Source organism: Oratosquilla oratoria, chromosome 7 (genome assembly GCF_046742065.1).
Source record: "Oratosquilla oratoria isolate Oo_2021 chromosome 7, ASM4674206v1, whole genome shotgun sequence".
Taxonomy (NCBI): domain Eukaryota; kingdom Metazoa; phylum Arthropoda; class Malacostraca; order Stomatopoda; family Squillidae; genus Oratosquilla; species Oratosquilla oratoria.
In genome coordinates this window covers 63129759-63157677 of record NC_134783.1, presented here as the reverse complement: position 1 = coordinate 63157677, position 27919 = coordinate 63129759, and the positions used below count along the sequence as shown (strand labels likewise).

General features: G+C 40.0%; 1 protein-coding gene across 1 annotated transcript; it reads right to left on the bottom strand.

The window, feature by feature from the left end:
- Positions 1 to 614: 614 nt before the first annotated feature.
- Positions 615 to 27919, bottom strand: glu (structural maintenance of chromosomes 4-like protein gluon). Its single transcript, XM_076188351.1, has 9 exons — positions 27812 to 27919; positions 20462 to 20733; positions 14692 to 17169; positions 12855 to 13022; positions 10665 to 10838; positions 9282 to 9470; positions 8821 to 9053; positions 6289 to 6472; positions 615 to 979 (listed from the first exon to the last, which is right to left on the bottom strand). Exons 2-9 carry the CDS (start codon positions 20717 to 20719, stop codon positions 755 to 757), a joined length of 3909 nt encoding a protein of 1302 aa, XP_076044466.1. The 5' UTR covers positions 20720 to 20733; positions 27812 to 27919; the 3' UTR covers positions 615 to 754.

Sequence of the window (27919 nt, the reverse complement as noted above, 5' to 3'; positions counted from 1 at the left end):
TAAAAATAAAATAATAAATAAATAAATATATATATTGAATGGCATCTCCCTAGTATTGGTTGAGAATACTTACCACTGGGAGTGATGTTAATAGCTTTGTTGGAAGGTTAATCTAGTGTGAATGTTACTTGGATTCAAAATTACAAGTTTGTGCAAGATGTCAGGCTTAAAATGAGCAGCACTGAGGTTGAAACTTGCATTAATGGTTAAAAAAAAATATATAATAATGATTATCGGCACGGTTTGGTACAAGAATGACCTTTGGGAATGGAGTCACTGGGATCCAGCAGTAATGAGCGCCTTATAAATATATTTGCTATAATTGCCAAAGATGCTGTGCAGTTTTTCTATTGCTTCTTCAACCACGAATCTTCAAGAATATTCTTTCCATGTTGATCACACTTCATGTGTCCCTAAATTGAATAAACTCGGTAAAAGCCTGTGCATACAATCTCGACTGTTGCTTCCACGTGACTCCCTGCCCCATCTTACTTGTAAGTGTTTTGTTTATTGGAGATATTATGAAAACTGTAATTTGATAGAAAATTATCTAAAATGCAAAAAAATCAACCAGACCAGTATGTTTCCTTTTGTAATAAATGTTACTAAAAAAATTTGTACTTTCATTTTAATATTACAATATTTTTATTATCTAAAAATCAAGTTATCCTTACAAAATAATATACAGTATAATTCCTTAAAACATAATTTTGTATTAAAATGACAGATATTGCAAGTATGAAGGGTTAGTGTTTTATGCTTTATTCTGCGATAAAATTGCTGGAGGCACTGCATTACTACCCAAATTATTTGTCTTGCAAGCTGGATTTTCCTCGGCACAACACCCAATTTTTGCTGGGTTGATTGTCACTGACTTTGTACAGTTGTAAGTCTTGTAAATCCCCACCAGCCTGTCAGCCAGTTCAAACATTTGAGATCTGAGAGAGATGATGACGAACTGGGCATTTTTGGTACGTTCCTGTGAAAGAAAGTTTACATCAGGGTTTGTATCAGCTTACCTTACTAAACCAACAAATGTAATACATCAAGTGTCACCCAGAATATTAACTTACATCAGAACTCGCCCAGACTGATACTACCCAGTACTTTGTGGAACATACATGTAACCATCTATATACCAAAAGCCCTTTTGCCCCTTAAGAGGGTGAATAGCAGCCAAGGCATGGACCCACCCTTCACCCAAACCATTTTGTTTTCCCTTTTAAAAAATATCTTGGCACCTTGTGGATGAAAGGCCATCCCTGACCCACTACTGCATGAGTCAAAAACAATGCAGCTAGGCACAGCACCACAGCCAAGCTGGTTTACAAAGGATTAAGGATTACAAAGGCGGAGCATGCCGACAGGAGACCTTTTGATCCATATCTAGGTCGGATGCGGAAAAACTATAATAATGTAAAAATAACAAATAAAATACATAAATAAATGCATAGGTATAGTTGAATAACAAACAAAAAGGTAAATAGTAAATGATTATACATACATATACCAAGGCTTTTTCCTCCTTCCAAGGGAGGTAGCCACAAAGGGAAAGGCATAAAAACACTCCCACCCATTTCATCCCTAAATACACTCCACACCCTTCCCACCCTTCCTCTCATCTGAGCACCTCCTGGATGACGGGTCATCCCTGCACCCTGCCCACCGCCCTGGGTCAGAAGCAGTGTCGCACGACACAGTACATCCACAGCAAGGCCGCTTCATTTAATCGGCGACCCCCCCTCTCCGTCCCCCTTTGCATATAAGGCGAGGATGGGGAGAAATCCCTTCGGGCTGCGTCAAAATTTACTCACACATACTACCCCACCCCCCACCCCCCCGCCCATTCCTCCTCATGCAGTCACAACATCATCCACATACAACCATTCTCCACTCACCTCTGTCTTCCGTCCTCTCCCTTCCTTCCTCAACAGACATTCCCCTCTTCCCCAAAGCCCCCTTCACCCCATCCATCCACCTCATCCTAGGACGTCCCCTCATGTTCACTCCCTCCACATCTGCCTTCCATACCTCTTTTACTAGTCTTTCTTCACTCATTCTTTCCATGTGTCCAAACCATCCTAATATTCTTTCATCAACCCTATCTCCCAAATGATTATAAATTGACATATAACTAATAATAAATGAAAATCAGACAGACAAATTATAACAAAACAAAAACAAATAATATAACATAAATTATAATCATTACAGCATCTTACTTAGGTATTTATCTAAATGATTCTTAAAGCTTCGAACTGAACTACATTGCACTACCTGTGCAGGAAGTTTATTCCATTCATTAACTACACGGTTGGCAAAGTTGTTTCTACCTACTTCCAAATTGAATCTATTTCCGGACAGTTTGAGACCATTGTTTCTTGTCTGATTCTCATTCAATGTGAAAATTTGGTCACTTTTGATGTTGTCAATTCCCTTTAAAATCTTAAAGACCTGTATCAAATCACCTCTGAGTCTACGCTTTTTTAGGGAAAACAGATTCATGTGCTTAAGTCGATTTTCGTATGATTTATTTTTTATATTTGGAATCAGTTTTGTGGCTCGCCGTTGTACTTTTTCCAGTCTGTCAATGTCTTTAATGAGATTCGGTGACCATACGGAAACAGCGTATTCTAAATGTGGACGAACTAAGAAATTATATAGCTTGTGATGGACTTTTGAAATCAAAAGATTGTGCAATCAATCCTAGAATCTTATTTGCTTTCTCAGAGGCTGAAATACACTGCTTGGATGATTTGAGATCGTTACTGATAATTATGCCGAGATCTTTTTCATTATCCACTTTTGTTAACGAATTTCCAAATAACTTGTAATCGTACTTACTGTTATTTTTACCTATGTGCATTACCTTGCATTTACTTGTGTTAAATTTCATTAGCCACTTTTCAGACCATTGCTGTAATTGATCTAAATCTTCTTGAATATCTAATTGGTTTGAGTGATCATTTGCCACTCCGCACAGTTTTGTATCATCAGCAAATTTGGAAACAGTAGATTTTAGTCCATTGTCTATATCATTTATATATACTATGAATAGAAGTGGCCCAAGAACGGAACCCTGAGGAACTCCACTTGCAAAATTTTTCCATCCAGAAGTTTTTCCATTTAAAACAACTCTCTGTTTTCGACCTTTCAACCAATTACTAGTCCAACCTAATAGGCTACCACTTATTCCATGCAAAGCTAATTTAGTAAGTAGTCTTTCGTGTGGGACGGTATCAAAAGCTTTTGCAAAGTCTAGATATATTAAATCTATATTGTTTCTTTTGTCATAATTCGAGATAACCGTGTTGTAGAATTCGAGTAAGTTAGTCACGCAAGAACGTTTCCGTCTGAAACCATGCTGGCTATCATTTATCAAACGGTTACTTTCTAAATGATATTCGATATCATCTCTGATGATAGTTTCCATTATTTTTCCTACGATCGAAGTCAAACTTATAGGCCTATAGTTATTTGGTTTCTTTTTGTCACCTTTTTTGAATATGGGAGTAACGTCAGCTAGCTTCCATTCTCTTGGGACATCTCCGGATATGATGGATTTCTTGAAAATAATTTCTAATGGAACAACAATCTCATTTTTCATTTCCTTTAAGATTCTTGGATGCCAACCGTCAGGCCCTGGTGTTTTATTAACTTTGAGTTTGTCTATACACCTTTTAATTTTTTCTTTTGTTATATTTACCGTAGTGAGTAAGTTTACCCCAGACTTTTCACAGGTTTCAGTTTGGAATTCACTTTGAGGTGTTTCGTTTACGAATACCAAGCTAAAATAATTGTTTAAGATATTACACATTCCTTCATTTGAATATTCAAGTTGACCATCAGCAGATAATAGTGGACCAATGTGATTCCTAACAACCTTTTTATCTCTAATGTAACTATAGAATTCTTTGGGATTCTCTTTGGATTTATCAGCGATGTTCATTTCGTATTGTCGTTTTCTTTTTCTTATTGTCTTTTTTAAATCTCTCTGTATTGATACATAACTTTCATAGTCATTAGATGCACCCGAGCACTTGTATTTCTTATAAGCCTGTCTCTTTTTAGCAATACTTTTTTCAGTTTCTTTGTCGAGCCACTTTGGGCGAGCCTGATTTGGGGGACGTCTGTCCTTAAAAGGAATGTAAGTTTGAATCATCTTAGTGAGCGTATTTTGAAATATTTCCCACATCTGATCTACAGGCCTTTCGTTTAATTTTGCCTCCCAATCTGTAAGCTGAAGCTCCTGACGTAGTTCTATGAACTGAGCTTTACTGAAATCGGGTATTTTAGAAGCACAAGTATCTATTCTAAAATTGTTTAGGAGTTTGAATCTGACTAAATTGTGATCGCTATTTGCAACAGATTCACCGACTTCTACATCAGTTACCATGCTTCATTACATGACAACTTTTCCCTTTGCCCACTCATGAGTAATTAGAGAAGAAAAGAAGAAATCCTTTCAGGCTGTACCAATTTGTCATCCATTTACAACAATTCTCCAGTCACACCTGTCTCTTGCCTTCTCTCTTTCCTGCTCAACAGACATTCCCCTTTTACCCGAGGGCCTCCTTCACTATCAATTCATTCTTTGTCTTCCCCTCAAGTTCATTCCACCCACCTTTGCCCTCCACACTTTTTGCTGGTCTTTCTTCACTAATTCTTTCCATATGCCATACACATCCCAGTATTCTTTGATGATCAACCCTATCTGCCAGTTCCCTTTCCACCCTTGCCTTCTGCCTCACGTCATTTCTCACTTTATCCCTCCTTGTCGCCACCACAATATTTTTCCAATATTTCACCTTAAATACACTAAGTTTTACCTTTCTGCCTCCCTTATATTATCTCTGCCCCATACAGTGTCGCTGGCAAAATCACCCCTTCATATAGTTTTTCTTTTTGCATCCAACACAGGCACCTATTTCTAATGACATTTTTCATTCCCCCAAGACACTTGCTTCCTTCATTTGAAATTTTACCTCCATCCCCTCTCCACTCCCTGCTGCACGTGAATCTAAATACTTAAAATTATCCACTTCCTCTGGTTTCTCTCCTTTAAGACTTGTCTACAACTTGCTGCCACCCTGATCCATAACACATCTTATCATCACCTTGCTTCAACAAATATTTACTTTCAACTTTCCTCCTCTCAAATACCCTCCTGAACTCTGTCAATAACTACCTTAGACCAGAGCCCTTGCATGACTAAGTGCTGCCCCAGGGCAAAGTTCTCAGTGAAGCCCCCCTCCCCCATCACCACCATCCCTTACTGCCTGTTCTAGATAATGTGTTCACGATCACGAATCCCTTAACCCCCTGGGGTCGTAGGGGCACTGCATCGATGAGTAATTCACCAGTGACCTCCATCTTTCACGGTCGTGGGCAAGGGCCTGGGTCTCTGCAAAGTTCTTCCCTCTCCGTCCATTCTGTGATATGGTCTACCCACTTCTTCCTCTGCCTGCCTCGTCTCCTCTTCCCCTGAACTGTCCCTTGGAGGATGGTTTTTGATAGTCCGCTGGACCGTGTCACATGTCCATACCACTTCAGCTTTCTCTTCTTCACTGTGGTCAGGAGGTCTTCATAGTGCTTCACATGCTGTGAGATTGCTTATGTGTTGTGAAATAATTAAATAATAAGCTTGTGTTGTGAAATAATTAAACAGAAACATTTTATCAAATGTCCCTATTGAAGAGGGGAAAAGGATATTTCATATTCTGTTGATTCTAACACAAAATTTGTATGTTATGGTAAAATAAGGCTCCTTTGAACTTCTTTTATTATAATTATTTTGTCAGCCTTGTGGGTGGCATGTCCAGACTAGAACTACTGCCCCCCCCCCCTAAATGTGCCACCCCAGGGCATACGTAAGGGGTTACACAACCTCACTAGCCAATCTATGGTTCCTCTATGTCAAACATTCCATATGACACCCATACACTCCAGGCAGCTTACTAGTTTTCATCTTCTTCAATGCTCTTCGAATATTGTCTTTTTCTGAAGCCCTGCCATTTTCTTCCCCCATTACATTAATTTTTCCAGCACCTCTCTACTGTCCCAATCAATCCCTCCTTAACCAATCTCTTCCCTTTTAATTTCATCCATACCACATTCACACACATTTCTGGACTCAATATGATTCTGGGCGAGTCCTTCCATTCCATTTTATGCATTTACTTTTCCAAGAAAATACAGTGAGGGCATATATATACATATATAAAAAAGAAACTTAAACAGAAAACTTTCCACCTTTAACAAACGGTAATGAAACCAGAAATGCCTCACCTTGATGTAATTGGCGACAATGGAAACATTCTTGAAGTCCAAAGCTGCATCAATCTCGTCCATAACATACAGCGATGTTGGCTTGTAATAATGAAGTGCAAATACCAGTGCCAGTGAAGAGAGTGTCTTTTCTCCACCTGACAGGTTGGTAATATTCTTCCAGGACTTTTTGGGGGGCCGTACACTATAAAAACGAAAACAATTTGGATTCAGCATCAGTTTTTCAAATTTACTTGGCTATTAAAAATCTTATGTATTCTCTAAATTTAACAGTGTATTGTTAGACAAAAATTAATTAATCACTATTGCCCTAGGTACCTTAGTTTTCTGCAGACTGGAGAGAAAGAGAAAGAGAGAGAGAGAGAGAGAGAGAGAGAGAGAGAGAAAAAAAAAAATACATACATACATACCAATGGCCTTTTTCCCCCTTACAAGGAAGGTAGCCAAAGTTAAAGGCATAAACCCAGTCCCACCTATTTCATCCCGACAATACTACACTCCCATTCACCACCCCCTTCCTCCCTCTTTTCTTGGCTCCTCCTGGATGACAAGTGAACTCTGCATCTTGCCCACTGCCCTGGGTCAGAAGCAATGTAGCGGGACACGGCACATCCACAGAAAGGCCGCTTTATATAATCAGTGACACCCCTATCCGTCCCCTTATGCAGAAAAAGAGAAGACAGGGAGAAATCCCTTTGGGTTGCATCAAAATATCATTCACACATACTCCCATCCCCAACCCACTCCCATGCATCACAGCATCATCCACACACAACCATTCTCCACTCATCCCAATATTCTGTCTTCTTTTTTCCTTTGGAGATTTAAAAGTGTAAGGAGAAATAGACATTTGGGAATGGATGCTAAGAGGAGATTGTGTGAAGGGGTGATTGTGCTGACAGCAATGTATGAGGCAGAAACATGGAACATAAGGGAGGAGGGGTTTGAATGTGTTTGCAATGAAATGCCTGAGAAGTATGGTAGAGGTTACTAGGCTGGATAGAGTGAGAAATGAGGAGGAGAACGGGGTTGGAAAGGGAGTTGGGAGATAGGGTTGATGAAATAGTATTGGGATGGTTTAGAGACATGGAAAGAATGAGTGAAGAAAGATTAGTAAAAGAGGTGTGGAAAGCAGAGGTTGGTGGGAGTGAACATGAAGGGGTGACCAAGGATGAGATGGATGGATGGGGTAAAAGAGGCATTGGAAAAGAGGGGAACGTCTGTTAAGGAAGGGAGAAGGCAGAAGATTGGGGTGAGTGGAGAATGGTTGTGTATTGATGATGCTGTGAAGCATGGGAGTGGGTGGGGGGTGAGGGAGTATATGTGAATGATATTTTGATGCAGGCTGAAGGGATTTCTCCCAGTCTTCTCAATTTCTGCATGAGGGGACGGAGAGGGGGAGATGGTCACCAATTAAATGAAGTGGGCTTTCTGTGGATGTGCTATATGCTACATTGCTTCTGACCCAGGGCAGTGGGCATGATGCAGGGTTGACCCAGGAAGGGTAATGAATAGGAATGGAGTGGATTTGTGCCTTAGACTTTGGCTACCTCCCTTGTAAGGGGGGAAAAAGTTGTTGGCATATGGTATGTATGTATATATATATATATATATATATATATTGTTAGGTAGTCCTCATTCCTCAGTCTTCACATCTTCTCTGGCCTTCCCACAACCTTTGAGCCCCAAGCCAATAACCCCCCCACCCCCCGGTCACTTGTGGGACTAGCCATGTGACTCATGTGCCGCCTGGCTGCGTAACTCAACCCAAAGCTTCCTTGAGGCCCATGGATGGGACAAAGCCTCCTTGAGGAACTCACATGCAGTACCAGCATTGGCCAGCGAGCCATGTGATGATGAACACTGGATCCGTTGAGTAATGCATACCCTCTGTCTTTGTGAGTCAGCAGCATATGAACATTTTGTCTATGACTTCCTATGCATCATACTTGACCTAACACCGATTAGGAGCATGGATCATACCTGCCTGTGTATATAAAGGCTGGACGAATGCTGATGATGCAGACTGCCTCTGAACATCACACAGTGAAACTGTTTCGTTGCTCCTTGTTTTCTTCCCTCCTACCCCATCTGTTCACAGACAGACCAAGTTGGGACACGACTTGAAACTCACACTTGTCACCTCCCTCACTGTCTCGTCCTCTCCCCCTTTTCTCGCCCTTAGAGAGCCCTATTGTAACATTGGCACCCAAATCCATTCCTAATTAAAACCAACTCTCTCCATCAGTTTATTTCAACCAGCCTAATATATATATATATATATATATAATCACACACCTTAATCCAACATTTGTCAACCACCACTTGTGTGGACATTTTGTCCTAAGACTAGCTATGGGAATTGGTGTTTTGTGTCCTGGCCCCAAACATCCACACTAGTGGAAGTTGGTGAGTGTTGAATTAAGAGACCTTGGTGTGTGTAAATTAAACTGATTTTTTTTTCTGGAGAGTACTGTAGAAGCACCCTCTTACCAGTAAAGAATTGACACTTACATTCTATACACTACATACCTGAACACAATTCCTTCACTGAATGGGTCAAGGGAATCGACCAGTTCAAGCTCAGCATCTCCACCTAAAGTAATCATCTGATACATTTCCTTCAGCTTGTTTGAGATTATGGAAAACCCAGACATAAATTCATTCAGTCGCTGCTTCCTTAGGTCTTCATGGTATTTCCTCTGCTCATCTCTTTTTGATGTGATTTCATCCAACTCTGATACTCGCTGTAGATACACTTCTTCCTAAATGAATGAAGAGTTAAGAACTTTAATAGTATAGCATTCTTTATGGGCTTTGTTCTGGTTAATACTAGTATGAATGTCTGAACACTCAACCCCAAAACACTCCACAATATGCCTAATATTTTTTTCTTCTGATAATTACATTTGAATTTTTCTAATGTTTTCTTATGATACTATTAACAGTACTCATGTTCTGGTGTTCTATATTGAGATGAAAGAAGAAAATACCTTCTTACGATACTCCTGAATAGCTGCTAAATTAGGTTTTGCTACTGCCAATCGTTCTTCTAGAACAGTTAACTCATAATCAAACTGTTTGGGATCAATCTTCTCCAGTTCCTCCGGTGGTATGGTAGCAAGTTGAGGTGGTTCCTCCTCATCATCTAGAGGAACATCCTGAAGCTCCAGTTTCTTCATCTGAAAACCAATTGCACCAAATGTATAATTTCACCCAGAGTGACTACAAATTGCTATGTCTAACCCCAATAGCTGACAATATGATATGCAATGTATGTCACATTTTCAAAAGCCGCCACTAAACCTAGTTATTATCATCTATTTGCAAAGCAATTTTTCTTTCAACACATGCAGTGCGATGTTTGACTTCTAAAATATGAGTCCATTGTTCTTTTGTATAATTTTATGAGTATATATATATATATATATATATATATATATGCACAGATACATACATACATATACACATATACCAACAGGCCTTTTCCCTCCTTAAAATCTGGCCAGTTGAGGCATAAACCCACTCTTCACTTATCCCATACCCATCCAACATACATTTATTTTTCATTTTACCATAGTTCCTTGTAGATGAAGGGCCATCCCTACCTAGGTCAGAAATAATGCAGCAAACTATGGAACATACACAGCGGGGCCTGACAGCCAAAACTGGTTTACCTCCAATGCTTCATTACATGGTGATCCGACCTCTTTGTCCACTTTTGTGTAATTAGAGAACGCAAGAAGAAATCCCTTTGGACCACATCAATTTACTATCCATTCAAAACTACTATCCACATATGCTCATCTCTTGTCCGCTCCCTTTCCTACTAAAAAGACATCCCCCCTTTACCCAAGGCTCTATTCACCCCATTCTTGGTCTCTCCATAAATTTCCCTCCATCTACCTCTGCCTTCCACAATAATTTTGCTGGTCTTTCTTCACTCATTCTTTCCATATCCCTAGACAATCACCCCTTCATATACTCTTCTCTTTGTATCCATTCCCAAATACCTATTTCTCACCCTGTCTTCTCTTTTTATGAATGAGGAGACAGAGCAGTGGAGGGTCATGGATTAAATGAAGTGACCTTGCTGTGGATGTGCTATGTCCTGCTTCATTGCTTCTAACCCAGGGCAGTGGGTGGAACACAGGGCTAACCCATCATCCATGGAGCTAATATGGGAGGGGGGAAAGGGTGGTGGATGGGAATGGAATGGCTATATGCCTTTGACTTGAATATCTCCCTTATAAGCAGTCAAAAGACCTTTGGTATATAGATAGATTCATAGTTGTCCTTTGATATCCTTACATCTGAGAACTGGCCCTAGACTAAAAACCTCACTCATCTTTGATACCAAGCATGGATGCACTTACCTCTTTCTTCCAGTGAGAAATTCTCCCTTTATTCTCCTTGACAATTCCTTCATATTTCTCTAACTCCTGGTCTCTCTCAATCTTACTACTTTTGATCACATTTTCCTTTTTCACATAATTTTCGTGTTTGGCTTTAATGATGACAACAGCTTCATTCATTTCTTCTTCATCTTCCTGCAAGATTATGGAACAATCTATTATCAAAAGTGAATAAAAATTAAAATATATATATACTGCAGATATATGGGATAGCAGAAAAGCTGTTAAGGGCACTAAAAATCTCTTACATGAGTAGTAGAGCTTGTGTTCAGGTTGACAGTTGTGGGAGTGAATAATTTAAGGTGAAGGTGAGGCTGCACCAGGGGTCTGTTATGTCGCCACAGCCATTCAATGTGAACATGGGTAGGGTGGTACAGGAGGTAGATGTGAGGGCGTTGGGTAGAGTATTGGAGATGGTTAGAGACAGGAGGTAAATGGGAGGAGAGCCAGTTGTTTTTGTGCTGGGTTAGAGGAGGGTAAGAGGCAGTTGCTGACAGAGTCTGGGAAGGTATGTGATAGGAGGAAGCTGAAAGTAAATGTGGGTAAAAGCAAGGTGGTGAGGTGTACAAAAGAAGAGGGCAGCAGTAAGCTGGAGGAAGTTCTTAGAGGAGAGAGGTTAGAGGGGGTGGAATGTTTTAGACATTTAGGGTCACATGGGAATGGAGAAGTAGGGGGTGGAGGAAAACCATTGAATGATGAGGGAAGCATGTCAATGTCTTGGGGGATGAAAAATGTCATAAGAATTAGGTATATGAGGATAGATGTGAAGAGAAGATTGTATGAAGGGATGATGGTAACTACGACACTGTATGGGGCAGAGATTTGGAAACTATGGGAGGCAAAGAGAAGAAATTTAAATGTGTTTGAGAAGTAAAGTGGGTGTTACAAGGATGGATAGACTAAGAAATAAGATGAGGAAGAAAAAGGGGATGGAGAGGGAGCTGGCAGAAAAGGTGGATGAAAGAATACTGGGATGGTTTGTGCCCATTGAAAGAATGAAAGAGGGAAGACTAGCTAAAAGAATATGGAAGGCAGATATGGATGGAATGAGTCTGAGGAGAAAACCAAGAATGAGATGGGGGTGAAGTGGGCTTAGAGTAAAAGGGGCAACGTCTGTTGAGTGTGAATGGAATATAAATTGACCCATCCCAAAGGGATTCCTCGTCTTCTCTATTTCTGCATGAAGGGACAAGGAGGGAGAGTTGACACGTAAATGTGGCAATTGGCCCTGCTGTGGATGTGCTGTGTCCTGTTGCACTGCTTCTGACCTAGGTAGTGGGCAGGAGACAGGGATGATTCTTCATGCACGAGGAGGCAAGATGAAAGAGAAATAGGAATAGAACGGGTGTGGGGGCTGCATGCCTTCCCTGTACGGAGGAAGAACCCTACTGGTTGCTGTAAGAGAAGGTGGAATAATTCTATGGATGGGGATGACGGGTGGTAATGGACATGGAACTGCCTAAAGCAGGCCTTGTGGGCTCTTGCAGTTTCCTCCATTTTGTGTGCTATATATAGATAAAGTGTGAAGGTAGAGTGGCTTTCTTTGAATCTGTACTGTTTTGGCAAACAATCTTTCCGTCAGCTTTGATATGGAGAAGACTGAGATAGGACTATAAAAGGGCAATTTTGGCAGAGATGATATATCCTCCTTTTTGAATTGCTACTGTGCTATTATGTGAAGGAGTGGTTAAAAATAATCATGAAAACCTTCCCTGCTTCTGGACCTAGACATTTCACATCAGATGAGAGCATGGTGGTCTTGGCCATTGGTATGCAAAATTTTCAGTTTTGAACAATTTTCTCTGGACCTCTGATACTTGGATGGGTTTAGTATCTAGCATATCTATCAGTTAATGTTACTCTATGTTCAGTTATGGGTTGGTGTTCCACAACTTCCTTACTAAAATTAGGTCTTGATGTATCAGACCTTTTCTGTTCATTCACTAGCTGAATAAAAATAATCTAAAATACACAAACACACAATAAATAAATAAATAAAGATAAGCAAATAATGTAGTGTGGAATTTAATGAACCATGCAATTGGTTCAACTTCGTTGGTGGCAGGATTCGAACTGCCATCCCCTCGACTTTTGCCGCAAGTAATGACGCCCTAACTCGCTCAGCCAGCAAGTAAAATAAAATAAACTTACCGTGATTTTCTTGAGAGCCTCCAGTACTTCTGTTGCACTTTCTTCAACAGCCTTCCGTCGGTCCTGCATCCCACGTAACTCATCTTCCACTTCCTTCACCTCTACCTCCATGGTGCTAATTTTTTCTTCCGTCTTTTTGGTGTTTCTCTGGGCAGTTTTGATTGCTACCTGAACACAAATTAAAGGTTTTATGAAACAGAAATAGTGAAAAATGTCAAAATGCAATCTTAAAAGCTTTCAAACATACTCTGGGATGAACTTGGTGGAATCTGAGGCAGTTGATAATGGAAGAAAAGAAAAGAAAAAATAATAATAAATAGATAAAATAATCAGGAACCAAGAAAATAATTCACTGAATTATAATAAAGATTTGAGAACTACAAAATAAATCATTCAATAGCTGTATAAAATGAAATTATTTTGTAACATCAAAATTCCCTTTTTGGTAACCATGGAGAGAGAGAGAGAGGGAGGAAGGGAGAGAGAGAGAGAGAAGAAGAAGAAGAAAAAAAAAAAAAAAAAAAAAAAAAGAGAAAGAGAGAAAGAGAGAGAGAGAGACACATACACACCATGGGGGGCACACAGGGACATCCAATTGAATGGGGCTGCACTTCCAGTCAGGGTGATAACATGATAATTATTGCCTCTGACCAGGCACCCATAGTCTAACAGTAGCTTGGAAGTCCTTTGGCCTTCCCATAGTTCCTACTTGGAAGAAACTTTGGACTGCAGTCTGTTGTACTGGTGTGGTTCTATGTGCCACTAGCTGTTGCTGGAGGAGGAGGAGGAGGAGGAAGAGGAGGAAGAAGAGAAGGAAGATAAGATATATATTTTGGCAGAAGTTCAGACACTGAGTGCCAGTTTCTTCAGTCTGCATTTTAATTTGTTGTTGTTGTTGTTGTTGTCGTCGTTCCCTAGACTGTCTGTCCGAGCAGTCCCGTCTCCCCAAGGAATGCCATAGCCGAAACTGGGTTTTCCCACAAATCCTTTATAGAGCGTATGTTGTGTTGTTTGCGTGCATGATTGTGTATAATGCAGTCTTCCATTATGTGTTGTATGGTATGGGGTGAAGTGTTACATCCTGGGCAGCTGTTCACAATGTGGTCATCCAGCCTCTTCTGGTAGCTTAGAAGTGCTGGGTGGTGACCGCACCGCAGTCTGGCCAAGTGGACTCTGTCTTTTCGTGGGAGAGAGGATTCAGAAGGGTGGATATCAGGGGGTCTGGCATGCAGCAGTGTGTTGTCTTTCAGTGTGTTAATGGAGCGGTGAGTGATATGATTATGAATATGTTTCCGGAGGCTGGTATTTGGTGGTTGTGGAGGAAGAGAAGAGAGTATCTGTGCATGATAAAGGTCTTTGGGTGTTGTTTTAATGTTTCTTGGTGTGTGTGGGTGTTCTGCTATGTAGTGTAGCGGGTGTAATGTGTTTGTGGTGGCTGCGGCAAGTGTTTGTGTGCCTCTCATGTCGAGGTGGTCCTTGACTTTGAGGACTTTTGTTTCATGGTGTAAATGGTCTGTAGGTGTTGTATTTGTGCAGCCTGTAATTGTTTTTAGGGCTTTGTTTTGTATGATTTGAAGGGTGTTGTGGTGTGTCTCACTGAGATTAGGAGCCCATGCAGGACTCGCATTTTAAGTTGTTGTTGTCGTTCCCTAGACTGTCTGTCCGAGCAGTCCCGATGCATTTTAAGTTGGGGGTCAGGGTGTTCTTCATGGGTTTTGAAGAGGGATGGCAGGGAAATAATTTACTCTAATGTCCAACTCAGGGGACCATCACTAAGAGGCACCTATGATTGGCCTTTGAGTGGATAAACAACAATTAAAAGAAAAGCATACTTTACCTGAAGTCTGGTAATCTCCGCATTGACTTTTTCCAGCTGTTTTCTGATCTTATCCAAGCCCTTCTTCATTCCTTTCATGCGGTTCCCAGCAATTTCCATGATCTTTGTATGAATCTCGTTGACCTGCATTTCAATACCCTGCGTTGCCCCGGCTGCCTTCTGGAATTCCTTCGTCTTCACACCAATGTCTTTCTCCATTGCCGCAACTTTGGACTTATCGGGCTCTGCCTCTTTCACCTTCTTCTCCTGATTGTTCACCTGAGTCTCTAAGGATGACACCTGTTGTTGTGCTGCCTGCAGTTCCATTTTGAACTTCTGAACATCCATTTTCATGGTCTTCAAGTCACGGGTCAGCTTCTGGACGGCCTCCTCGAGCTCTTGCCTCATTCGTCTCAATTCTCCAGACCTCTGAGTAAGATGGTTCACATTTGATTCTGCCTCCTCAATCTCCCTGGGGTCCACATTAACAACAGTGGCTTGTTTTCCCATGCGACCTCGCAAAACAGAGCGGCCGCCACCACTCATTGTTCCTGAGGGTTCAATGAGTTCACCTTTAAGTGTTACAACTCTGTGTCGCACATGCCCATAGGCAATCCTGGATGCTTGATCAAGGTCTTTTGCGACCAGTGTGTCCCTTAATGCAAAGTAAAAGGCTGTCTTCACCACAGGATCCTTCACACGCACCAAATCAAAAAGACGAGGAACATTTTCTGGAGTATTCATGCTCCTCTCAGTATGTCCCCTCCACTTTTCCATCTTATCCAGAGCTATAAAAGTTGCTGTTCCAATGCTATGCTTCTTGAGGAATGTGATACATTTCTGACCTGTTTCAACAGTTTCAACCACAATGTTGTCAAGAGGCCCACAGGCTGTGCTAATAGCTACATCATATTTCTCATCAATGCCACCCAAGTCACCAAGTCGTCCATAAATACCCGGGATGGTACCGTTACGTTTCTGTTCCATAATGGCATCCAAGACTCGTCCTCTTGAACGAGATGACTGCATGGCACTTCTCTTTTCTTCAAGTTTCATACGATTTGTCTTCAGTTCCTCTTCTATCTGCTGTTGTTCCTGGAAGACTTGATGCAGTTGTTTTTGACTTTCGTTCAGCTGCTGTTCATTTTCGGGAATCTGTTTTGTGAGCCTCTCCACCTGCTCTGACCTTGTGGATATGGTTTCCTTTGCTTTTTCATACCTCTCTCTCAGCTGATCCAGCTTCTTTGTTTCTTTGGCGATAGTACTCAAATAGATGTCCAACTCTGACTGAGCAATATCTAAAACACTCTTGGTCTCATTTTCTGTCTTCTTCAGGTCAATGAGTTGTGTCTCATACTTTTCCTTCTCATCCTGAAGCTGCTGAGTTTCAGAATTAAGTGACTGCATTGCTACATGATAAGCTTCTTCCTCCTTCTTCGCTTCTTCTTCCAATTTTCCTTTCAGTTGTACACACTCTTCAATATTTTTTTCATTCTTCATAGGGACTTGTAATAGTTCTTCCAGTTTCTCTCTATCTGCTTTCAGCTGAGCATTAAATTTCTTACGCTTTTGGTTTTTGTGTTTTAAATCTTCTTGCAGCTTCACATCTTCACCTTCAAGGACTTTGAATTTCTCAGTCAACTCTTCCTTTTTAGTTTTTGTGATTTCTAATTCTTTTGCAATCTTTTTCAATTTCTCTTCTTTAGCTTGTTTCTTTGCTCCAAGCTCTTTCAATTGTTCTTTTATTTCGCTCATGCTCTCATCAATTTCATTCTTCTTGGCTTCAGCCTGGGCCATGGTCTTGCCACAATCCAATATCCTACGCTGATAAATTGTGTTCTTCTTCAAGGTGATCTCATTTTCGAGTTTGATAAACTCAAGAGCCTCGTTCTTGGGGCCCTCCAGCTCATCTTTCTCCTTCTCCACTAACTTAACTCGATTCAGCTTCTCGCCTCGCTGTTCATTCAGCTCTTCCACACGTGTTGAGAGAAGTTCTATGGGTTCCTTGAACCTTGAAGAACCCACAATGTCTTCCAAGAACTCGAGCATACCTGTGTCATGTTCTGTAAGAGCCTTTGGCTTCATCATAGCAATTTGTTCCACTTCACCTTGCAGGATCAGGAAGCGGTTGTGATCAAGATCAATACCCTCCTGCCTCAGAACTTTAGCAACAGCTTTGAACTGACAACGTTTCCCATTCAGTTGGTAGAAAGATGAATTATCCCTGAAAGCTGTTCGTGATACAACCAGCTTACTGTTTGGTACCACTTCAAAATCATCTCCATCTTTATCTATTATCTTCTGGAAATGAACTGCTACTGTGCAACTTTGGACATTTGAGTAACTTTGAGAATTGTGAATCAATACAGAAATCTTCTTAGAACGGATCTTATGCGCCCTGTATCCAAAAACAAACAGCATCGAGTCTATTACATTACTCTTTCCACTGCCATTGGGGCCAACGATGGATGTAAAGCTCTTGTGGAATGGGCCCAAAACCTGAAAAAATGAAATAATGCACATAAATATACAAAACACTAGCAATAAATACAAAACTTCATATCACTAGCTATAGGTCATGCCTTCTTCAACATACAAATCATTCTAGTAATATCTGGCATCTAACTAAATCTTGTTATGTGCAATTAGAGTATTTGACGAGTTTTGATATTATTCTAGATTGTGACCAGGGCAGCTGGCGGATGTAGGGATGACCCTTCATCCATGAGGAGCTGAGATGGTAGAGGTGGAATGGATGGCAAATGGGGAGTGAAATGGGTGGGAATAGGTAGTAAGTGCCTCTGACTCAGCTACCTCCCATATAAGGGACATGCACAGAGTAAACTTGAGGGGAAGACTGAAAATGAGGTGGATGCAGAGTGAAAAGGGTACTGAGTGCAAGAGAAATATCTGTTGAGCAGGGTAGAAGAAATGAGATAAGTGTAAATGGATAGTGGTTGTGAATGAGAAAATCACTCAGCTCAAAGGGATTTTTTTTTCTTCTGTCCTATAAATTGTCAAGTAAATGATGGGTGCAGGGTTATGTAATGAAGTAAACCAGCTTTGGTTGTTGGGCCCTGCTGTGGATGTGTTGTGTCTTGCTGTAGTGTCATTGACCCTTCATCTGCAAGGAGCTAAAATAGAAAGGATATCAACTGGGTATTGGATGGATGTCAGATATAATTTGGCTGCTTCACTTATATGGGTGAAAAGACCTTTTAGCATGTTTATATACATTTGTATTTTTGACTGTATAATAACAACTATTTTCCCCATAAGTTCATCATTATATAACTGATCACCTTATCATCACTTTCACACAATTGAACAAGATGAGTGTGAGGTATACACTCTGCAATTTATGATAGATCAAAAATGTTTCCAAATTCATTTGAGAAATGTTATTGTCAAGAACTTATAAATGAAATTATAAATGATTCACAAACAAAAAAATGAGAGCAGTGGCAGTGTGAAGTGGTAATAAATGAGAAGGACAAAAAGAAAGAATATCTGAAATTGAGAAATGTGGGAGGTGGTGAGGCAGAAAGGGGATGATACAGGAGTAGAGGAATGGACATGTTTCAAGGAGGATGTGGTACAATGTGGAACAATGGTGTGTGGGACAAGGAATATGAGAGGGAACAGAAGGAAAGGTAGTGAATGGTGAGATAAAGAGGTGAAGGTGATAGTGGAAGAGAATAACCAAGTGTATGCAAGAAAGGGAGGAATGGAGGTGGAGGTAGAATGTAGATTGAGAGAAACGAGTAAATGCCCCGGTGGATTAAAAAGTATAATGAGAAATAGACATTTGGGAATGGATGCTAAGAGATTGTATGAAGAAGTAATTGTGTCAACAGCACTATACGGGGCAGAAACATGGAACATAAGAGAGGAAGAGAGGAGGAGTTTGAATATGTTTGAGATGGTGTCAGAGAAGTATGATAGGGGTTACTAAGCTGGATTGAGTGAGAAATGAGGTAAGGAGGAGAACGGGGGTGGAAAGGGAGTTGGGAGATAGGGTTGATGAAAGAGCATTGGCATCGTTTGGACACATGGAAAGAAGAGTGAAGGAAGATTAGTAAAAGAGGTGTGGAAGGCAGATGTGGAGGGAGTGAACATGAGGGGACGACCTAGGATGAGATGGATAGATGGGGTAAAAGGGGCTTTGGGAAAGAGGGGAATGTCTGTTGAGGATGGACGGGAGAGGACAGAAGATAGGGGTGAATGGAGAATGGTTGTATATGGATGATGCTGTGATACATGAGGTGGGGGAGTGTGTGTGAGAAATAATTTGACACAGCCCAAAGGGATTTCTCCCTGTCTTCTCCTTTTCTGTATGAGGGGACGGAGAGGGGGGGTCGCCGATTTGATGAAATCCCCTTGCTGTGTCTTGCAATACTGCTTCTGACCCAGGGCAGTGGGCAAGATGCAGGGATGACCTGTCACCCAGGAGGTGCCAAGACAAGAGGGAGGGAAGAGGGTGGAGTGGAGTGGGGTGAAATTGGGAGGGAATAGGTGGGAATGGATTTTATGCCTTGTTTTTTGGCTACCTCCCTTATAAGGGGGAAAAAAGCCTTTGGTATATGTATGGATGAGGATTGGTTGCAATGTAGAACAAGGGAAGCATATGGGAGGTACAATGAAAAGAGAAAAGCAAAATATATTATAAAGGAGACCAAGAGGAGAGTAGATATAAAATGGGGTGGGAGTCTGGGAAACAATTTTGAAAAAATGAATGGGTGTTCCAGAAAGAAGTGAAGAGTGAGAAGGGGCGAGTCAGGTAGAGAGGAAAAGGTAAAGAATGCAGATGTACAGATGTTGTAATCATTATTTAGAGTCTGGCTGAGCAGTTCTGTCTCTCTAAGGAACACCACAGCTGAAATGGGGTTTTCCCACAAATTATTCATAAGGCATATATTGTGTTGATGGCATGCAAATGTTATACAGATGTTAATGGAGGTGAAGGCAGTAAGGGGAAGATGGGTAGAATTTCAGAGAACTGATGAATGTGGAGGAGATTAAGGAGGAAATGTTTGTGGCCCGGGAGTGGGAGGTTTTAAGAAAATGATGGTGATGAGAGAAGAAAATGACAGGGCATGGAAAAACAAATTAGATACAAAGAGCATTGAAACTGATGAAAGTTAATAAGGTGCCTGAGATGGATGGGTGAGTGAGGTGTCTGATAAAGGAAGGGGGATGTGCCCGAGGACTGGAGGAGTGCTTGTATATTTCTGCATTACAAAGTAAAAGCTTTATGGAAGCTTGATGGCTGAGCAGGTTAGGGCGTTGTTACTTGAGGCGAAGGTCGAGGGGATGGCGGTTCAAATCCTGCCACCAGCAAAGTTGGACCAAGGGCATGGTTCATTAAATTCCATGCTACAAAGCCCTCTGTGAGGGGCACCATCCTGGCCTTCTGATAGGGGGGAGTTTGTGACGTTAAACCATATCACAAAGTAAAAGGGGACCAATATGAATGTATTGGTTTGAGTGGGATCAGTGCAGTCAGTGTAGTTGGAAAGGTGCATGGAAGGATGCTAAACGAGAGGATTAGGAAGGGAACAGAGGCAGTAATTGGGGAGGAATAGTGTGGGTTTCGGAAAGATTGAGGATGTGTGGATCAAAATTTTGTGGTAAGGTAGATGTGTCTTTTTTTCAAAACCCTTTATGGGTAGATAACGTTTCAGTGCTGGATCATAACCTATAAGTTTTCCAAAGGGAATAAAATGATTCTATATGGGACAAATCACTTGGAGGACATGGGTAGAGTACATGAACTTTAATTTCATATTACCTGTCTCCCTGCATAGCTTTTAAAGAACTCATTTTCAATATGTGTGATGACAAGACGAGGACCAGTGCTATCGAAAGTACAAGCAGGAGGTGGTGGTGGCGGGAGGTAAATGTCTCCTATACGAATTCCTCCCTCTTCATCTTCATCCTCATCCTCCATCTCCACATCTTCACAACGGTTACTTTCTGGCTTCTCTGGTTCCTTCTTTTCATCCTCCTTGTCTTTTTTAGCTTTGGAGGTCCTCTTCTCAGCCGGCATTTTCAGTGACAATTCTGAAATAAAAAGAAAATGCACTTATAGAATTACAACTACAGCAAATTGTGGAAAATTAATTTCAATATTGCATTGGAAATGGGCAAAAGCACAAATGCCATTGATGATTTACTCAATGGGAAATTAAATCAACCAAGCAAATGTTGCCTCAAGTTCCACTAAATGGAAGACCCACAGCCCCACAGTGGCTGGCAACAGTCCTTGGAACCTTCCACAGATTTCTGTGAATGCCCTCCATATGCTCAGTTCCTTGTTTACATTCACTTTGAGGTCTTTTATGTTTGATTCAACATGTTTTTGGACCACATGCTGGATCTGTGATACAGATGTTATCCTTCTAGATGAAAGCCTCAGACCTCAGATAGCCTGATCTTTGAGTAATACTATGAACATACACCTATGCCCTTTTTCAAGAACAGCAATTGCTTGCAGTTACATAGTAATAGTCTTTATACCCTGAGCAAGATGCAAATCTAGGCTTCACCATCAATCAATCAGGACAATGTCAATTGAGTGTCAACAACATTATATCTCACCACAGGAGGTAAGCACAGTCATGACAGAGCTAGTGAATTCAACTGCAGGGTGTTATGGAGTGCAAGCCATCCTCCTGTTGAAGTAGTCATTGGCTGGTGCTACTTTAGCATGTGGTCTACCGCAGTGTCTGTAGTCTATGCTGTGAAATGACCTTTAAAACTGGTGTTGTTTTTCATAACGGAAATACCCCCAAATACAGTAGTGACTAACTGGGAAGTCTTTTATTATGATAATTGATTAGTAAAATATGTGATAGAGAGGTGTTTGAAACCATCATTTCTCATCATCAGTGTAAATGCCCTTTTTACCTGGTTCGTAGAATAGCACACAGTTTCTTTAAAGAGACTCTATGTACCTATTTATCATGTTATCATCAGATGTATTATGCCTTATGTACCCTTATTTTTCCTGATTATACATAAAATTCAGCTTACAAATATACATACATATACCAAAGGCTTTTCCCCATTACAGGGGAGGTGGCCAAAAAATAAAGGCATAAAAACCATTCCCACCCATTCCATCCCTAATACACTCCACTCCCCTCCACCCTCTCTCTTATCTTGGCACCTCCTGGATGACAGGTCATCCCTGCATCCTGTCCACTGCCCTGGGTCAGAAGCAGTGTTGCAAGACACAGCACATCCACAGCAAGGCTGTTTTATTAAATCGGTGACCCCCTCTCTCCGTCCCCTCATGCAGAAAAGGAGAAGACGGGGAGAAATCCCTTCGGGCTGTGTCAACCTCACCCCCACCCATTCCACCTCGTGCATCACGTCGTCATCCATATACAACCATTCTCCATTCACCCGTCTCCTGTCTTTCCTCAAGACATTCCCCTTCTCCAAAGCACCTTTCACCCCATCCATCTATCTCATCCTAGGTTGCCCCCTCATGTTCACTCCCTCCACATCTGCCTTCCATACCTCTTTTACTAGTCTTTCTTCACTCATTCTTTCCACATGCCCAAACCATCCCAATACTCTTTCATCCACCCCATCTCCCAACTCCCTTACCACCCCTGTTCTCCTCCTCACCTCCTTATTTCTCACTCTATCCACCCTAGTAACCCCCATCAAACCTGTCAAACACATTCAAACTCCCCTTTTCCTCTCTTGTATTCCATGTTTCTGCTCCATACAGTGCTGTTGGCACAATCACTCCTTCATACAGTCTCCTCTTAGCATCCATTACCAAATGCTTATTCCTCATTACACTTTTAAATCCACCAAGGCATCTACTCACTTCTCTCAATCTACATTCTACCTCCACTACACCCTTTCCTGCCACATTCGCACCAAAGTATCTAAAACTATCCACTTCCTCCAGTCACTCTCCCTTAATGCTCACTTCCAGTCTGCTGCCACTTTCACCCCTTGTACATCTCATCACCTTACTTTTACCCACATTTATCTTCAACTTTCTTCTTTCGCACACTCTCCCAAACTCTGTCATCAACTTCCTCAATCCCTCCTCTGATCCTGCTACTACAAGCGCAATGTCGTCCGCAAACAACAGCTGGCTCACCTCCCACTTTTCTCCATTTTCTTTAAACACATACATAATTGAGATCAACTACCTACTTTGCAGCTATGCAGAAATCCTGGAGGAACATCGGGTGTTTATGGGGGTGGGACAATGTACCTATTTATCATGTTAGTATCAAATATAATATGGTTTATATACTTTCATTGCTGTTTCTGATTGATAAATATGTATTGACTTCATAAAAATTTAATCTTATGAATATGTTAGACAAATTTTTAGAAATGCACATCTACATAATATAGCATAAAAAAACTAAATATTAATTTTGTTAATTATAATACATCAAGAAAACATACATTTTTCTTGGTGGAAATCAACAACAGAAAAAGTTGCTAAAAGCAATACACTAACAAATGGAGCTGCAGCAACTGCATGAGACCATCTTTGTTTAGATAGGTGCAGAGGTTGAAGATATTAAAGCATGATAAATATGACTATTCTAACCTAACCTAACCTGTACACAGGGTTGTTGATATTATGCGTACTTCTTCAACCTCTGCATCTATCAAAATAAATATGGCATCTCAAGCAGTCACAGTGGCTCCATTGGTTTGTGTATCAATTTTAGCAACCATTTCAGTTACTGATTTCTGCCAAGAAAAACTTGTATTACGTTGATGAACTATAATTTACAAAATTAATATCTAATTTTCTAATGCTATAACATGTAGGTGTGCACTTCTAATAATATCACATGTATTAAACAAAATTGTGATTGATCACAATTTTGCTTACTACATATTCGTAAGTTGAAATTTACATTGTCATTAATATTTATCAATCAGAAACAATAATAAAAATATAAAGCCATAATATTCTTGATATTAACATGATAAATTGGTACATCTAGCCCCCCAAGGAAACACCTGAAGTACCCCCAACATACCAGGATTTTTGCATAGCTGCGAAGTAGGCAATTGATCATAATTATGGGTATTTTTTCAAAGTGCACACCTACACAATATAGCATTAGAAAAGTAATTATTAATTTTGTAAATTGTAATCCATCAACATAATATACACTTTCTTGGCAGAAATCAACAACAAAAAGTTGCTAAAGCAAAGACACTACTGAATGAAGCTGAAATCACTCTATCAAAATGCCATGTTGTCTGTTTGGACCAATCCTGCTAAAAGCAAATACACTACCAAACCAAGCTGCGGCCACAGGGTCTGGAATATGCCCTCAGTACCTTGCACAGTACATATTTTTTAAACAGTGCTACAGAGCTGAGAGTCATGCATTTCTTAACCCCTTCCATTTGATGATGCCTACATAGGCATCATGAGGAGCTAGTGGGTATATGCGGATGCTGGCATTGGCGTCTTAATTATATTTATTTTGTAGTTGCAGCTGAGTGACCCCCATATTGTGTGAACTGGCCTGATCATATTTTCTATGGTTATTAATATTCAGGGTGAAAGAGAACGAGTAATACAGCTGTAACTTTATATTTTATAATGTGAGTTTTGTGATGCATCATCATACAGCTAATGCTGCACGTGAGAATTTGACTCATTGAAGAGATTAAACTGGCCATCAACATCCCTGTTGACGACAATGATAATGCTGATGACCTACAGCAGGGGTGGCCCATTAGTGAGATATAATCTAATCTTTTTAGTTACCCTCCTGCGATCTACCAGTCTAGCACAGGAGTAATCGTTTTTTATAAATATTGTTCAGACATGTCCACCATCATAAATATAAATATAACTTATTCCCAGGAAAAATAATATAATTGGTATTTTTTGAGAAGTGCATGCCTACACAATATAGTAATAGAAAATTAAATTATAATTTTATAAATTATAATACATCAACATAATACATGTTATTCTTGGTGTAAATCAATAATAGAGAGTTAATAAAAGCTATAAACAAACAAATAAAGTTGTGTAGACTTCTTTTGATGCCATTTTTGTTTTGATAAATTCAGAGATCAGAGATGACAATGATGGCCTGATCACCTCTAGAATTATAGGTACTGCATTACTAAATGCAGGTTAGGTTAAAATATACGAATTTAGCATACTTTAATTTCTTCAACCTCTGTCTCTACCAAAACAATCTTGGTGTCTCAAGTAGTCACAGCAATTACATTTGTTTGTTAAAAGCTTTTAGCAACTGCTTCTATTATTGATTTCCACCAAGAATAATGTATATTTCATTGATGTATTATAATTAACAAAATTATTTAATTTTCTATTACCCTATCATATATTTATGCACTTATAAAAATTTACCTAATAATTCAAGTATATATTATGAGTATTTGGATATGCTATTGCTACTATTTGCATGACAACTTCAGAAGGATGAATTATTAACAGGTACAGTAGTGTGATTGACATAAAACAGGCTTGTGATCAACCAGTTGATTATGATCAACTGATCGGCCACCCTTGACCTATTGAATTACAGGTATCGCATTACTAAATGCAGTTTAAGTTAGACATATTTATCATACTTTAATTTCCTCGACCACTGCATCTATCAAAACAAAGATAGATTCTCAAGCAGCCCCACAGCATTGTTTGCAAGTGCATTGCTTTTGGCAACCTTTGCCAATATTGATTTCTGCCAAGAAAAACATATATTATGGGGATGTATCATAATTTACAATAAATCTAATTTTCTAATGCTATATCACATACATAGGCACTTCTGAAAATTCACCCAATTATATTAATATTTACATATTTATCAAATTGGATTTTTTTTATCAAATAAATAAATATGTATAAGTTTGAAGCAATGGAAATATGCTTTCATGCTTTTTTGTTATCCTTGGCAACTGTAATTGTTATTTCAAACAGTCCACCAAAGAAGAGGGAGGCTGTTATGTGAGGACCACTACCAGATCATCAAGTCCAGAATACATAACAGCTTCTCGTTCAGTGGGCCAAGATTGTTCAACTGCATCCCGCCTGAACTGAGAAACATAACAGGGGTCTCCAGACACCTTCAAAAAACATCTGGATATATGGTTGGGCAAAATACCAGACCAGCCGCCAACACCAGGATACACCAGCCCCAGCGCTAATCGACTAATCGATTGGTCAACTGATGTGAGGGAGCTGCCTGGTCACAGTGGGACCCCAGTCTAGCTGCGTCGATCACCGACAGAAGTCATCTAAGTGTGTGATTCAATGTCATATAAACTTATCATTATAAGTGTACATAGGGCATAATACATCAGATAATACAATACATAGGTACATATAGGTAGGTCAAACACCACCAGAGGCGCCACCGTCGATGACGAGCACAATAGCGCGTCATTTTATGCGCACGCCATTCAAACGGCCAAATTTACATACCGCGGGAAATTTAATTAATAAAAATGTTGTGCGAGTGTATTTACTACGATTGTAATAAATTTCAAACATTCACATCATCAGTTACCTGTCGGTCAATAAAAACACAAGATAAACATGGCAGCCTGCATTCAGCAGTAGATCGAAAATTGGTATATGTTTCAACATAAAAAATGAACTAACAAATTCATCGTGCGGTCAACTGACCACAATTAACCAAAACTACTAGTATTGCGGATTATTCTAATACCAAAATAAAGGCAGCGTGTTACGGTAGAGCTGAGAAATCGGTGGTTTTAATTAGTTTTTTTCTATTGGGTCAGATTATCGGATAACAACATCAACATCCATCCCGCCATCTATGGACCAAACTTCACTCTATTAAGTTTCTTACTATTATGTTATTAGTGTAATAGACTTATAGTTGAATTATTTGAAATATTTCCTTTAAAATGTGTGATTTTCATGTAATTTGATCAAATAGAAGTTACGTTTTCATCCTCCGTAATATTACGGACCACAGCTACGATTCGTCCTGCCCGCTATCTATGATCACTGGTGGTATGGATCAAACTACACTATTAAGTTTGTTACTATTGGGTTATTAGTGTAATAGCTTGCATCTAATTGAATTATTCAAACTATTTCCTTTAAAATGTGTGATTTTCATGTAATTTGACGGTATTCGTAGCTGTGGTGGGTAATTTTGCAGAAGATAAAAACGTAATTCTATGATCAAATTACATGGAAATCGCACATCTTATAGAAAATAGGTCAAATAATGCAACCATATGCTAATTTTTTATATAGAATTGTGCCTGTCAGTAAAAACCATCATTGTTTACGTTTGATCGGCGATTAGTCAGACCGCACGTTTCGGCCCGATTTCCTCGGACAAAATAGGCCCGATTTAATTCCATTAAAAATGCAATATCTCGAGAACTAGGACAGCTAGATGGACAATTCAAATTGCATTATACTCATGGCGACTTTTTGCATCCCATGAGAACTACTTCAGCTCAAATATCAGGAATTCCATTTTCATATTGACCTAGCTAGTACATAGTATCCCCCTAAAGAAGCACCCAGTGTACTAAGTATATTACATGTACCAGATACAAAGCCTTTGTCAAAGGGCATTACACTGACCCTGTGGGAGTGATATGTTATGTTCCCAGACAGACCAATTCAATTGACAGCAAATCTTGCCTACAAGACTATCACAAAACCCATCAAATGGCTGAACAGTGTGATCAATATTGTAGTCTGATCCCAGCCAAGACTTGAATATTTTATATTGTTTCTCATTCGCGTCTATCTACGATTTCCCGAATTTCCCGACGTCTACCAATCTAGGGTTAACGTCTCCCAGACCCAGACTGTAGGAAAGGGGGAGGGACTAGATATGACAGAAAAATTGTGTAAATCCATAAAATTGAGCAAATAAATAAATAATGAATATAAATCATATTATAACGAACTGCCTTCACATACTAATGCATTGCAGCTATCACATCTTCCTTGAATACGAAAAATAAGCAACTTTGCAATCGACCCGTTACTAATAACGTCCGCTTCGTGGACGATATAAATTCTTGAATACTAACTAGCACAAAACATTCCAAACTATCAGAAATTATTCTACAGTTTACAAAACACATGCAATCTCACCTTATCTTTCACATATAAAAACAATTATTGAGACCCTGGTCATCAACAAATACGTTTCCCGCCCTTTCAAAGTCAACAAACTGTCCCATTTCAAATTCCAAAATATTT